This window comes from Cygnus olor, chromosome 4 (assembly GCF_009769625.2).
Source record: "Cygnus olor isolate bCygOlo1 chromosome 4, bCygOlo1.pri.v2, whole genome shotgun sequence".
Taxonomy (NCBI): domain Eukaryota; kingdom Metazoa; phylum Chordata; class Aves; order Anseriformes; family Anatidae; genus Cygnus; species Cygnus olor.
The window spans coordinates 51,104,850-51,119,674 of NC_049172.1; the positions used below are offsets into that span (position 1 = coordinate 51,104,850).

General features: G+C 38.4%; 1 protein-coding gene across 1 annotated transcript in view; it reads left to right on the plus strand.

Annotated features, from left to right (window-relative positions):
- Nucleotides 1–14,825, plus strand: part of GABRA4 (gamma-aminobutyric acid type A receptor subunit alpha4) — a 49,486-nt gene that overhangs the window by 22,864 nt on the left and 11,797 nt on the right. The window contains 1 exon segment of the mRNA XM_040555890.1: nucleotides 989–1,248. Coding sequence (XP_040411824.1) covers nucleotides 989–1,248 — 260 coding nt within the window.

Consider the following 14,825-nt stretch of genomic DNA (forward strand, 5'->3'; position numbering starts at 1 on the left):
TTTTCCTTAGCACCAAAATAATTTGCCATGATTTAATGGCATCTGGATTGCAAGTGGGATCAGAGGACCAGACACAGGGTAATAGTTAGCTTTCTAAAACCATTACAGGAAAAATGTTTTTGTTGCAATCTGAGGAGCACAGTCTTCCTCTATTAAACAACTTAAATTATGTTCAAATATTTGGAAAATAAATTGTTGATGGAAATTCTAAACAACTTAACATAAAAAAAAAATAAAATTAAGGCTTCCACATTTTCTGCTTGTAAGCTGTAGATGTTCTACTGAAGTCACAAAGTCATGGCTTTCCATGCTGGTTAACTGCTGTGTGTGTATAATTACTACTCGTACGTACGTGGTAGTTGCTGTGACTTATATCTAATGCAGTATTCACAAGCAGCAGAGAAAGATTTAGCCCTGTTTTCTTAATCCAGCTGAGAAATGAGTTGTCTTTACTCCAGTTGTCAATTATTTCTTCTCTGTGTTACACAGCAGTTCATTTTTATGGAAGGTGACTCTCCAAGTGCAGGACCTTGGACTTTCTTAAAACTGTTTTATTAAGCAAATACGGGGAGCACTGTATGACAGCAACATCTGTATCTTGCTTATGGCAGTAGAATTACATGGTGCATCATTTTGCAGTGCTGAGAAAACATGGATGGGTTATCTTATACCATGTTTCCTGTATTGATTTAAATGTGAAAATCTCTAGTATTATTTTTAATTATAGTAATATATTTTTTAACTGAACATAGAGATTTATCTTCTTCCATTTACTGTTGAGATCATGAGTAGAACACTGCAAAGTGACTTCTGTTATAATATCTTACAATGTAACTACATTTTTGTTCATGATAATGGGTTTTGCAGATGCAAAGTAATTTAAATGACTCCTAAGTGCTTTAAAATTCTTTGTTTGAAGCTGTTTGCCTGTTTTTATTCTCTCTGGTTTTCTTGGATTCAACAGTGCTTTTGTTCTGTTTCTTTGAAGGAATAACCACAGTGTTGACAATGACGACACTGAGCATCAGCGCAAGACACTCACTGCCAAAAGTATCCTATGCTACTGCCATGGACTGGTTCATAGCGGTCTGCTTTGCCTTTGTGTTTTCCGCTCTTATTGAGTTTGCTGCTGTCAACTATTTTACTAATATTCAAATGGAAAGAGCCAAAAGGAAGACAGTAAAATCCCTCCTTGAATTTCCAGTTGCTCCTATACAAAGAGAAAAAAGTACAGAAGAGACAGTCACGGTATGTTTTCAATTTATAAAATTATTTTCCATCTTTCTTTTTGGTAGTGTTTCTCAGCAAAACCAGGCCTTTAACTTCCTCCCAGGTTCCCTCTGAGCACCCTCCCAACACTAGTAGAGGAGACAGTGAACAAAGTTCTTGACGTGTCCCAGCAGGTCTTCTCCATCTGGGCCCATCCCAACAGAATTCGATCTGCTCAGGACTGTAAAACAACAGATTCTATTTCAGATTCCCTCAGGGACAACTACACTGGAGGTGGGCAGCTCCCTCTACAGAGCAGTTATAAAAAAGTATTTTCCTCATTCTTGAGTCTGGATTCAGTGTGGTGTATAAGTGTCTGGCAGATGAGTTTCTCGCCCTGCATGCAGTATAAGTCAACATCGTGGAAGACTAGTGCTCCACCATATTCAGTGTCAAAATCTTGTTAAGCTTTATTTAATTTTTACTTTCACTATTGGAGATTGGATTAACTTGGAGGAGAGGAAGAGGTTGTGTCTGTCCATATCTGCCATTTCTTCTATATTTAGTTGTGTTTTGATAAGGGTCAAAGGGGACGGGTATCTTTAGGAAATTTTCTTTCCCTTTTGTGTATTGATTTTGCTTGGATGGATGATACAGACCAAGATATTACAGGTTATCTGGACAGCACATTCCCTTCTGTGGATAATGCCTCTAAAGAATTAAAATGTGCTAAAACATTGCAGTTGTACCTCCAGAGAATTTCCCTCACCATCACTGTTATCTTCTTGTTGCATATGGAGTTTTTGTTCTTAATCAGTTACAATTTCAGGATTTTTTGAAGAATGCTGGATGAAGCTTTTGTGTCCACCATAGATGCTATTTTTACGTAACTTATGTATCTGTGCATAGGAGCTCAGCTAACTGAAAAGGCTTTGGGGCTCTGTTTAGCAGAATGCTTTTCAGCTATCTTAGTTTGTTGGATTGTGTGACTTGTGTGGTAGTTATCTTAGTGTGCTGACCAGTTAATAAGGGCCTGATCTTGCTTCCAGCTGAGCTCATGAGTAATTCTCCTTTCCTCCCTTTGCTGGTTTCTCTGTCCTCACTAGCTGCTGTGTTCCTCCTCCTGTTCATTAGACACCTGGCTAACAAAGTCATTACAGCACTTGTACTGGCCACATGGTAGGCCAGTAATTCTCAGTCATGGCTAGCCCTCTTGACAACACCGAGAAGTAAGACGCTGACAGCAACATCGTAATTTACTCTTCCTGTCAGGCTGACTTTGTAATTTCCTTTGACTGAGCCATGATTTAAGAGCTACTGTTTTAGAATAACTCTTGGTAATTTTGTCTTCTGTCTCTTTTCACATCTCATTTGTCTCCTTCCTTATTCGTTTGCTCTTTTTGCCTTCCCACCCAATCCATTTGATATCACTCCTCAGTTGCTGTCCACCCACTTCCATTTTTCTTCCTCTTCTTTGCTCTCCTACCATACATCATTATTGTTTTCAATCTTCTGGCTGTGTTGTTCTGCTAGCTCCCAATTCTACTTAAAAGGATGGATGTGCTCCTGAAGAGTTTATTACACATCACTCTGTTCACTGCTAGTAAGAGTCAGGAACAAGAAAAAGTATGCTTATAGTAGCATGTGGTTCTCTTTGTACGTAGAGGTATTAGTGCCATTAATTTATCTAGCTAATCTTCTTGATGGCAGAGCGTGCAGTTTAATATAGCATCTCGAGCACTCTGGGAGTGGTAATAAATATTGCTTTTGGAGACAGTCAAGTTTTACTTGGGTCTGTAGGAAAATAAATTGCATAATAGTTTAATACTAGTTTAGTATAATAATTAATAATAATTAATAATAGTTTAATACTAGAGAAATAGTAGTTTTCTCAGGTAGTAATGATGGAGGTTTAAAATACTGGTTTTGATTCATGTTCAGAATTGCTGTGTGTCCGTCTTGTATTGTACTTCAACATTTACACAAATGTTTTGGAGAAACTATTTTAAAACAAACGTACAAGACTTCACAACAGCAAAAACAACAGACCACATGCAGATTCACCCAACTTTAAAAGTAGGTAAACTGAGGTGTGAACAGTTCTATTCTGTTGCTAAATTATTATCTCTGAGATAGATGTAGTCTGCTTACAGGTTTGGCGATCTTAAAAGCACTCATGGGAGCAATCTATTGTTTTGAAGGGTTATGCATTAATGTTGTGAGTATGTGTGACAGTGATAATGATGATAGTGTCTGGAACTATTATTTTTATGGTGCTTTCTCTAGTCATGCCTATGTTAAGACTTAAGTCTTTGCTCTTCCAGGAGTGGGGTAGAGGGTGAGCCCACAGATAGGTTAAAAAGGTTTAGCTATCATGCGGTCCCTTCAATGACTAGAGGAGAATTTCTGTTCTTGTGCCCTGCTTCACGGAAGAGGTCACTAGAAGCAAATGTGACTTTTACTTCAACCTGACATGTAACACAGTGCTACTCCTTAAAATTTTTAGTTCTAGGTCTAAAAGGATAATCTCAAATCTTCTTATGTCATCTTATAAATCTGATTTTTCTATATGTATACTGTCTAATCAGCACTGTATTACCAGAGATCACACAGTCCCAGGTTCACTGCAAATCTGTGGTACGTAAAGAATGCAGGACAATCGCCTGCAGCATATAACCTCTAAGCGTTATTTCTTAACATAAATGCCACACATTTATCTCTATAGCTAGCTGGTAGGTTTTGATTTTTTGACCCAGTTAATATGTATATATTTTTAAGTTCGTTCTATGTTGCCACTAATCTTCTAGAAATTCTGTTAGCAGCACAGTTACCAGAGCTCAAGCAAAGGTTGTATTTCAAACTTTTTTTTTTTTTTTTAAATGGACTTTGCCTGATCTGGTAGATTTGCCACTCTCACAAAATTAAGCTTTGCGGAATTATTCTCTTGTGTAATTGTATGACTTCTTTGAGCCACACAGTGGATATGACTGATCAATTTATCAGTTACACTAAGCATTAAAAGAATCTTGAAGGCTAGCTAAGTAATCTGAACAGTGTTTAAATCCAACCAAAAATCCTTGGGTGAAGCTAATTTACTAGGTTGGTGTAGGTAGGAGGGAGCAGACAGCTTTTGTAGTGCCTGCAGGTGACGTGTATAGTCCTCTATCACTTGATATCATTTTAGCCATGCTGTTGTACTCATTTTTTTATCTATTCCCTCCATTTAAACTCTTTCTTTCTTCTTGTAGAATATATCTTTCTGATAGAAACTAATGTATTTCCATAAGGAGGAACGTATATCTGCAGTTGTCATCACATGAGTAGGACCCAAGCTTATTTGATATCTGCCTTGAGTTCACAAGGGACTTGGACAGTCTCCTTCATCCCTTTTGTCAGCCCCAGTGAGATAGTGCTGAAGTCTGTCTAAGCTAAGAAAGATGACTTACACTATGGTCTCCTGTGATTTCCTTGTCTTGGGACCAAGTTAAATTGCTTTCAGGTTGGAAGGAACGAACCTGTCCTGAAGCATTCTGAATTCCTTTCTTTATTAAAAGCAGAAGTGTTGTTGCAAGTCAGTATGTGATGGAAATGAATGATTTATAGGTTGTTATTGGACTCCTGAATCTATTTTCATGCTTCTGCACTATTTCCTTTTCACTGTATTCTTATGAAGTTTATTTTTAAAGACCTATCCAATTTTGGAGAAGAAGAATGTTACAGAAAAATATTCTTCAAAAACAGGCTTCTAAACACTGTTAGCATGAGCTTCAACCTCAGCTGTTTGTTACAAGAGTGGGAAACTTGAAAAAACAGGTCAGACTCAAACATTTTGAATGGAATAATTTCTTCAAGCTTGATAACAAGTAGATTGTAATTCCTGAACTTTCTTCACATTTTCTGAAGCTGGTTAAGTGTCACACTGTCTTGAGTTAGCCATTTAGCATTTAATGGAGGAACTCAGGGGTTAAGCTCTTCAGTGCTGCATAGATGCACACTCCTGTCCTAACTGGTGTGATGTGTACCTGATAGGTTTACAAGCGACACTGTCATGTTCCTGGTTACTGTGGGGCTAATAGAATAATAGCTTCCCCTCTCGCAGCAAACAGAGAAGTGCAACTAAACCCATTTTTCACATATGCAGAGGGAGTTATCTGAGGAACAGCCACATCTAAATGGGGTACTTGGACCACAAAGGGATGCTCTGTTTAATGACCTCCTCATGAGGATGCATGACTTAAATAGTATTGGAGGTGGAACAGCATTTCAGTAGATAATATAATTTTTTTTTTTTTTTTTTTTTTTTTTTTACTGTTTCATTACTTCTTCACTGCCTAAGGTGTTATGGATTATTTGTAAGGTGGCGGCATTTAAATCACAGATCCTAATAAAGGACTTCAGGCTCAAGAGCTGTTTGGAGTTTATGCAAATGGAAGGACAGGACCTTAAGAAGGGGTACCACTATGCTGTGTGAATAATTTCTTTGACATGTCAACAGTTTTCTGTTGCTTTAGTTCCATTAGTTAACACTTCTGCTGTCAATGATTTAGAGTCATAATGTACACATACTCAAAGCTATTTGAAAGATAGGAGAGTGGCTACCTGGAGTAATGCTGCAGTGATTCAGTGGGAACTTTGGGTCTATTCTACCTTCAGGTATCCAAACAAAGTGGTCTTTAAAGTATTTTGCTACCTGTAATGCTCAGGTACCAAAGTTTTTTTTTTTTTTTTAATTGCTTTTGTTTTTTTAATTTTGTTTGTTAGACTTAGGTAGTCCTATCCAGGAACTGGAACTACTGACAACATATGAAGCTAATGCCCAGACAACATAATGATTGGGGCATAAATTTGAGGTCAACAATTATAAATGTTTTTCTTAATATTTTACATGGTGTATCTTTCTAAACAGCATAAATTAAAGTGTTACATTAAAAGCTCTGATCTCTTTCCAAGAACCTGATACTGCTCTACCTTTGATACATTTCAGTTGTGGAATAAATTGACAGTGCAAATAAGAACATTTCTCTTAGCTAAGCGAGCAGAGTGATTACTAAAACTACACAATGTAGTCTTAGGTTTGGGGCTAGATTCTGATCCAACTTAAATGTGATGTAAGCTCCGTTGAATTCCAGAATTCAGTTATAACAAAGGTAAAAAATAGCTGGGTGTTGATAAAAACAGAACTGCTGAAATTCAAAGTTGTGGAATGAGGTTTTCTTATTGAAAGTGGAATTTTTTATTTTATTTTTTTTTACTGATGTGCACAAAAGGAAGGATTGTAATTGATTTATAACTAAACAAGAAATCCTGTTGGAGTACAAACCTTACCTGGAAATATGGTAATTGCTCACTCTTCAATTTTCTCTAAGTATTATAATGAACTACCACAATTGTAGGCAAGGGAATATGAGGGATATGTTCTGCTGTTATTTGTCTGATGCTCAAAGACTTGACGGTGTTTACTGTAGTTACTGGAAGACTTAGTTTGGATAAGGCTTTTATTTTGGAAACTAAAGCATAGCTCAGTAATGTCAATCTCTTGTTATTCTGGAAAATACTAAAACCTACTGTTTTTAATTAAAAAAACAAATAACCAAAAAACATAAGTGCCTTTCTCTGTCATTGTGCTGGTCCCCTGACAAGAGAGACTCCTTAAGGTTTCATCATTTGAATAAACAATACAAGTTTCCGTTTAATAATAAAAGTTAGTTTTGTGCTAATATCAGTTCTAGGCAGTAAGTAAAGTCTTGAATAGACCTAATTCCAACTTCCTTAATTTTTTCTTCTTTTATTTTGTATAAATAAACATAAGTACTTGGAAAAAAAAAAAAAGGTGGTAGTATTTCAGAAACACCAAGTCAGAATAGACCTTTGTGGTGTCAGGGGGAGGGTTTTCAGTTTGTTCAGCATTATACAAAATCTCAGGGTGTTTATAGGTTTCCCCATGATGACTGGTATGAAATGATGCCTGTGAACTCAAGCCTCTTCATATTTTCTGCTTAAAATGTTTTCTGTGTGTATATTTAAATTTCAGTTTTTTTTCTCCGCCACAAAGAGTTTTCAATACTGGTGAGCCCAATGACACCGAATTGCAGTTGAGTTTCACTGCTGTGTGTGAGATTTCTAGCTGGCTTTATTTTTAGTCTGGGAAAATTGGAGTCAAAAGAAATAAACATTGAGAAGCTTGGGAAAGTTCATGAGGACTGTTCAAAGCATTTTCAGCAAACTACTGAAGCAAATTTAAGTACGGTTTTAAGGTCACCAAAAATTGAAGGATACAGAAAATAATGTTCTTTGGTTCCTAATCACCCATTCTTCTTCCTTTTGTAGATGTTTTACAGAGCACCTCCACAACTGGTTAGCACATGACCTATCCTAGTAGATTTGTAGCTCTGTTTAAAGTTCTTTCCAGAAAACAGAGCCCCGTAGCTCTGTTTTCAGTTCTTTCATTTTTGTCATGATATAAACAAATTCTGTAAGACAATATATGTGTGTGTGCTTTCAAATTTTAATGGCTATTAACTACTGTACAGGTGGATGTGTTTGTTTGGCATGGGCTTATTTGGTATCAATTTTTTGGAAAAAAAAAAAAAAGCTCCGTGTAGTTTTCTTATTTATGTGTCTCTAGCTTTGAATTTGCTTTTCTTCCACATCCCGCACCTGTAGGCATGTGCAACTATGCGATGTAGGATAGAATGCTGTTCTTACCTCTCCTCCTCTTGCATGATTCAGATCATAAAGTCAGCAGCACAGATAGTGGACTGGCTGTTGTAGCTTACCTCCCCTCACTTTCTCTCCCTGAGCAATCTGTGTTCCTCTTTGCACTGCTAAAGCTATAAACTGGAATTCATTGTGTTTTGTGGCAGGTGGAGCTTTTACTTGATCATATTCCAGGGCTCTGTAAGGCAAAACAAAATCTCTAGTACTATTCCAGTAAAATTTTGATTGACTGGCTCTGCAACATAATAGTAAAACATGGTAGATTTCTCCTCCAAGTTGTGCATTTGCTAGCAGCATGGCAATATGGTGACTCAGTGGGAATCGGGACAAGCAGCATTATTTACACTGATGACAACATGCTACTTCCCTGGTAAATGTCAAATGGTGTGAATTTGGCAGGCTATGTAATGTCCTCCCAAAAGAACAGACTGTTTTCTTAGGAAGGAATGGAAAGGATAAAAAACACTGTAGTAGAGTTTAATAGGAAAATATTACTTAATTACCACACAAACAATATTCATATTGCAGATAAACAGTATGTAATGCCAGACTCTTGGTTGTTTTAAGCCTTCCAATTTTTTTTGTGTGAGTTTTTCTATGAATTAACGGAGATCCCTCAGTTTTGGAAACCTGTGCTTTTGTATAGCAGATTACTGATCTTCCAATATATTAATTTACCTGTGTCATATTGAAGGCTTAATAATGCTATCACAAAAGATTCTAATCTTAGTCTTGCAAGATCAATATTGAGGCATAAAGATGTTTGTTTACTGTTCACTTTTCATTCCATTATAGTAATACCTCTTCATTTTATGCTTGATTATTCTAATAAATAATTCTCTTCTGTGTGACTTTAAAACTGCTCTGATCATGGTACCCTATTCATCTATTTATTTTTTTTTAATCTGAGGACATTAAGTGCCCAAAATGGTGATTAGGCACCTAGAAGGCTTAATTACTAAATTTCCCTGGGTAGACATGTACAGAACTGTCTTGTTGCTTCCAGAGCATTTGCCATGAATCTTAGGTGGGAGAAATACCTACTGTGCTTCATCCTGGAGTCTGAGCAGGCTTATGTCCTGCCTGTTCTGTCTCAGAGAACTGTTTTAGTAACCAGAATACTACGAGGTAGTGCATGGGATGTTTGCTAAGCTCTTACTGAAAGCTGTTCTTGTTCTGTTAAATAATTTATATAGGGCTGGGGAGAATGAGAGGAACTGATTCTGGGGTCAGCTTGTCTGGGCTTTCAATGCAATGGGAGGGTGAGATTGAAGCACGCAGAACGCAACATCTATAGGAAGGAAATGAGAACCACCTGTCATGGGATATCCAGTAGCCTGGTGGGTAAGCACTTGAGAGGTGGGAGACCTAGGCTGATATCCCTGCCACAGTCTGGGCAGATTTCAGAAGTGGTCATCTTTCACCAAACACAGGTTCCCATCCTGGGTGCTGGGCTACTGTAGAGAGGGACACAGTCTTTTTGTGTGTATCTTTTCATAGAGTGACTTAGCTATCTAGCCTCAGGAAAGAGCTCAGAGCCAAGAGTGCTGGATAGAGTTTGATGACTGCTACTCTAAAGGCATGTAATTTCAACTCTGCTCTTACCTAGGGCGTTTCTCCCCAGCTTTGACAGCTGCTTGCTGGATGTCAAAGTGTTAGCTCTCTGCTGCTTCTAGGCATTGGATACTTAGGATTGGTATTGGATGGTGATGTTGTCACTCATAAATTCCACTGTGAATTTATCCTTGAGAAGGTAGAAGATACTGCTTTAAATATTGTACTTTGTCCTGAAGAGATACCATTTCAGTGAAATCCTGCGTCAAAGATGTGCTAAGGATCTAGAAAATGCATTGGCATGCGCTGCTGAGCTCCCTGTTTCAGTAAACAAATGGTGTAAAAGCAGCCCTGGGACCTTGTATAATGTTCCTCTGAGAGTCTGTGGTAGGATGAGGCTGAGCAGAGCTACTGAAGTGTCCACGTATCTAACCCCAGGACTGCTGAACTGTTTTCCACAGTGTGCTGGAGCTGATTAGAATAGCAGCTCTGCATTACATTGCAAATGCGTGGCCCTAGTTCCAGCGTGTACCTGCTCATAAGCAGTTGGTGATGGCTGTGTCCCCTAGTGGCCAGAGGCCTGTGAAGAGGATTTTAATGTCAAGTACTACTGAATCAGTGTTAGGCTGGCCAGTAGGACCTGCTTTATTTTGGACTCCAATCCCAACAGGATGTATCTATAGTGTACATTACAAACAAATTTAAAACTGCAGGGAATAATTGAAAGCTGCTACGTAGAGCACAAATAGTATATAGGAAGATGCTGTTGAGATGTATGAAGGAGCTAACTCTGTACAGTGGTACCAAGACAAGAATTTCTCACAGCTTTCAGCGTTCTTTGTGTTCATGTTCTTAAATACAATCATAGGATGAAGTTGCCTGATATCCTGGCATTTACTTTTATCATTACCGTGTTCCCCCTAGAACTTGGCATGTGACATCTAAATAGTGTTCTTGTTTGTTTTACAGATTCTAGGTTGGCCTTATCATAGGAAAGATGTACTGTGGCTGTTACCACCTCTCTTTGTTCTGTAACAACATGACAAAGTTTGTCAGTTCAATATTGTGTATTGCTGTGCTGATGATCCCATTCCCATGAATCTCAGCTCAGCTGCTGCAGACTACTTCAGTTCATGCTAAATTTGCAATGTGACTTCACTGAAGTGCAAAGTTGGCTTGCTTGTCGAAAAACTGGCAATACATACAAAACAATGCGGTACTTTATTTTTTGGCTCAAGTCAAGGTTTATATAGGCTTAGAGAATGTTGCGGGATTTCCACATTATGTGAGCAGCTGTTTATAGTGTGCCAACCTTGTTAAATATTGAAGAGGTTAGATTGACTCATGTTTGTGCATCATTCTCATGTGGTAGTAAATAGCAGTATCCATCGAAGTTGAGCTTAAATGTAAAAGGAAATGATCTGTGAGTGGATTTTATTTATTTATTTATTGTGATAGGAAGCTTTTTCGTCTATACATTTTATCACAGAAGTTTACCATCAATCTTGCTCCATGAATCTGCCATAGTATTTAACAACAGATCATATAGATTTATTTTAAAGTATGCTAACACCATCCTTCATTTTATTATTCGCAGTCAATTGCTTGTGAATCCACTTGTCAAGGGAAGGAAGCAGCATTAATTACCACATTTTACACATGCCTGCAAGGAGGTTTGTTTAGTTATCCTATCTTTACGTCAGATAAAATGGACTTTCTGCTCTGGGACTAGCAAAAAAAGGCATCTTGCATCAGGGCTCTCTACAGGGGAAGAATTCATACTGAACGTATTTTTCCCAATGTCAGTTAAGATTGTTTTAAAGAAAAAAAAAACCTGCAAAATAGTATGTATTGCTTAAAATTAAAGCAAGATCTCTCTGCTTTTTAATGCAGTAAATATTTCAAAAGTTGTTTGCAATACTGCATGTTGTTTCATTGATCATGACATAATGATCAATGGAATGGTAGGGCTTAGATTATTTTATTCTAAATCTGGTTCCATATTAATGGGGTTAATATCAAATTTGGTTGAAATCTGTTATCACCTCACATAAATTAGGATATGTCTAATATTATTATTTGGGGCAGGTAAAAACAACCAAACCCCTGAGCTAAAACAATTCTTAGCTGAAGTGGTGGGAATTACCAGTCACTTGTGTGACGTGCTTTTGCACTGGTATATTGGACGGCTACATCTTGGCAAAAATCTGACATACTCTGCTCTAAGCTGTAAATCATATGATCACACCTCTTTGTTGCAAGCTGCAGTGAGGTTTGTGCTTGATTCTTTAGTTTCAGTACACAGATTACCTAAAGAACTTGGATGTTGTAGCACACCATCCAGAGAGATGGTGGGATTTCGGTCCTGTGTATGCACCTGATGCCTCAGGAGATGGAGGTCTCTGAGGGAGCAATGCTGAAATCTCAAATCCAGGGTGCCAAGTCCCAGCCAGATGGAGCATTATGGCAGAGGCCTTTAATTTGCATTTCTTTGGGCTTCAGATGTGTAAATGTGGGCTTCGGGAACTGCTATTTACAACTAACCTGCTCTAGTGTTTTCAACAAATAGGGAGGCAGAGGTGCGTCCCATGTTGGAGAGCTGGGAGATATGAACAGAATGAGTTATTTCCCTGCCTGACAGAATTTGAACCTCCTGTCCTGTTCCATGTCCCCCTGCCTCTATGGTCTGAGTATGCTAACACATAGGGTGGGTGCTCCTTAAATCTCATTATATACACTTTTTTGGACTAATGAAATACTTGTTTGGACAGAAAGGAATAGCGATTATGAATCTCTTATGAAAGATGGTATCCTCTTGGGGTAGGATACAGTAAAGCAGAGTACATACCACTTGTGGTTTGCTAGTGGTTGTGAATTGTGGAGCTGGTTGGAAAGGTCAGAATGACAGGCTATTTCAAAGGAAGGGTGAGGTGTCAGTTGCCATAAGCATTAAGTTGGCCTGTTTTATAAAAAGGCAATCTTTATAAAACATACTAAGGCAGGTTTTGTATGCTGTGATACGTTGCATTTTATGAGAGCTTCCAGGCTCCCATTTGTCATTCCTGAGCTACAGCATGCTAAATGTCTCCCAAAAATCTCACCCAAATGTCTCTAGAAAATCAGTTCCTTTCAGAATCCAGAGTGAGAATGTAAAAAAATGTGGACTCAGTGTTTCCTGTGGAGCCCCATCTGGAGTAGCACAGCAGCTCTGTGTTGTTTCAGGATAATTGAGTGTTTGCCTGACTTGCCCTTGGAAAGGAGTCTTTCCCTTCATTTCTTGGGTTGCATTTAATTTGGCTTCCATTTGATTTTCATGTTCTATTTCTTGTTCTGATGCCTCCAAACTAAAAGCTACCAATTGGCAGTAGTTTTGTGTTTCTTACTGTTATATAAAGCAAGCAAACAAACAAAAGTAAAATATTTTTAGGAAGCAGCAAGCATTTTACATCACATATATCATTTTTGTTGTTCAGATTATCACAATGTCCTTTTACGAGGGATATGCACCATAACTGAAATATCTGTGAATGTTTTCCTTAATACAAACCAAATGTAGCATTTTAGTATGTTTTGTAATGTAGTGATTAGTCTGACTTTTGCTGATGTCAATGCAATTTGGTTCTTTAATACTTGGCTGTGGGATCAACCTTGTTTAACGTTTTTATTAGTGACCTTGGCACAAGGCAGTAGTAGAATGATGAAATCTTCAGATGATGTAGGGTTGTGAGATTGCATCAGTAGACAGAAGGAATAAATTAATGTAGGAAGAAATGAATGATCTTGATAATGTTTGATAAAGGAGAATATAAGATCACAAGTATACTATGATACACCACCACAAACCAGTAACAAGAATTTTTGTTAGAAATTTTTCAACTGGAGAAAAGAAAAAATGAGAGATGTGTGAGAGTTATGAAGGAGGAGAACTAGCTATTGTCATGAGGTAGTCTTGAATAAGGCATGTGCAAGGAAACGGTTTGTGAAGAGAGCTGGTGGGCACTGTACTGGTAAGGCCACCCTGGGAATCAGCTTGCATCCTGCTCAGCTTTGGCAGGGCACCGAGCTAGGTGCTCACCACTCACAACTGTGCTGGTGAGAGGTGGGCAGCTTTCCCCACTGCTCCATTTTTTGTTTCCTCGGTGCATGCTGATTCTGCAAATCCTACTGGGTACAGGAGGAGCTGGAACATGCTCCCCTTAGAAAGGGCTTCAGGGGTGTGTGAGGTATTGGAGCTAAGCATCTCCCCAGGAGATTTTCTGTCTCCAATATTGAAGTTGCTCCCAGCACTGCTAGAGAGAACATTATTGCTTAACTAGCTGCTCCAGCAATGGTCAAAGCCCCTGCCTTTCCATGTGTAATGTAATATCTTTCTCCCAACAAGGTGCTTATTCCAGTACATTTCAAGGACAAGGTTTAATTCAAGAACACAAATCCAAACTATGACATCAGACAAGAACAACTCTTTTTCAGTGATCTGTTAACTGTGGAGCAAGTTAGAGCATAGAAGTTAGAAATGATATTTCTGAGCACTTGGAAGGCGATTTTCAGAGAATTAACAAGGAATGCACCCTTATTTTGTAGGCTTATTATGCAGTGCTATGTTGTGATATCTTATGAGGTTGTCTATTCTGGTTCCACATGCACATTAGTACATCTACATGTACTTAGGCAGAAACTGGGTTTCTCTAAATGTTAGGTTCCTGAAGTACTGGACTTTTTTGTGTACTATTGGCAAGAAAAAAATACTCACTAGGATTTTAGTTACACATTTTGAACATTTGAAATGGTATACATATAACTTTATTCTTGACCAAACACTGCAATGGGACATGAGTAGAGGGTTAAATAGCAACCAGACCTATTTGGTTATTTGGATGACAGCTGAAGTAGCAGGGGAAGAGGAGGTATTGTGTGTTTCTATGGATGGAAGCAAACGCCCACAGAAGAAACAGAGGTGACTACAGTGTGCAAAGGAGCCTGGCTCTTACCTGTCTGTCATACCAGTGTCTGTAGTTGATGCACAGAAGGGAGGGACTCTGAGGTGGCTGTTGAAAACAGGTGACACATCTTGTCCAAGCTACAGAGCAGGTCTACTTCATAACCCTTGTCCCAGCCTGTGGGCTGGAATACTGGCTGCAAAGGGCTAAACAAAACCGGGTTGTCCAAGGATTGGTGCAAGGCAGGTAAACTCACCTCTTCTGAGTGACTCCAGTGCCAGCCCCTCTGTAGCACAGAGCTGTTATTTTGGTCAGTTAGCGTCAATGACTTGCGTCTACTTACCTTTGCAAGCCTTCGAGTGATATGCAGCACTGTGTCAGGTATTACCAAATGTATAGCAAACACTC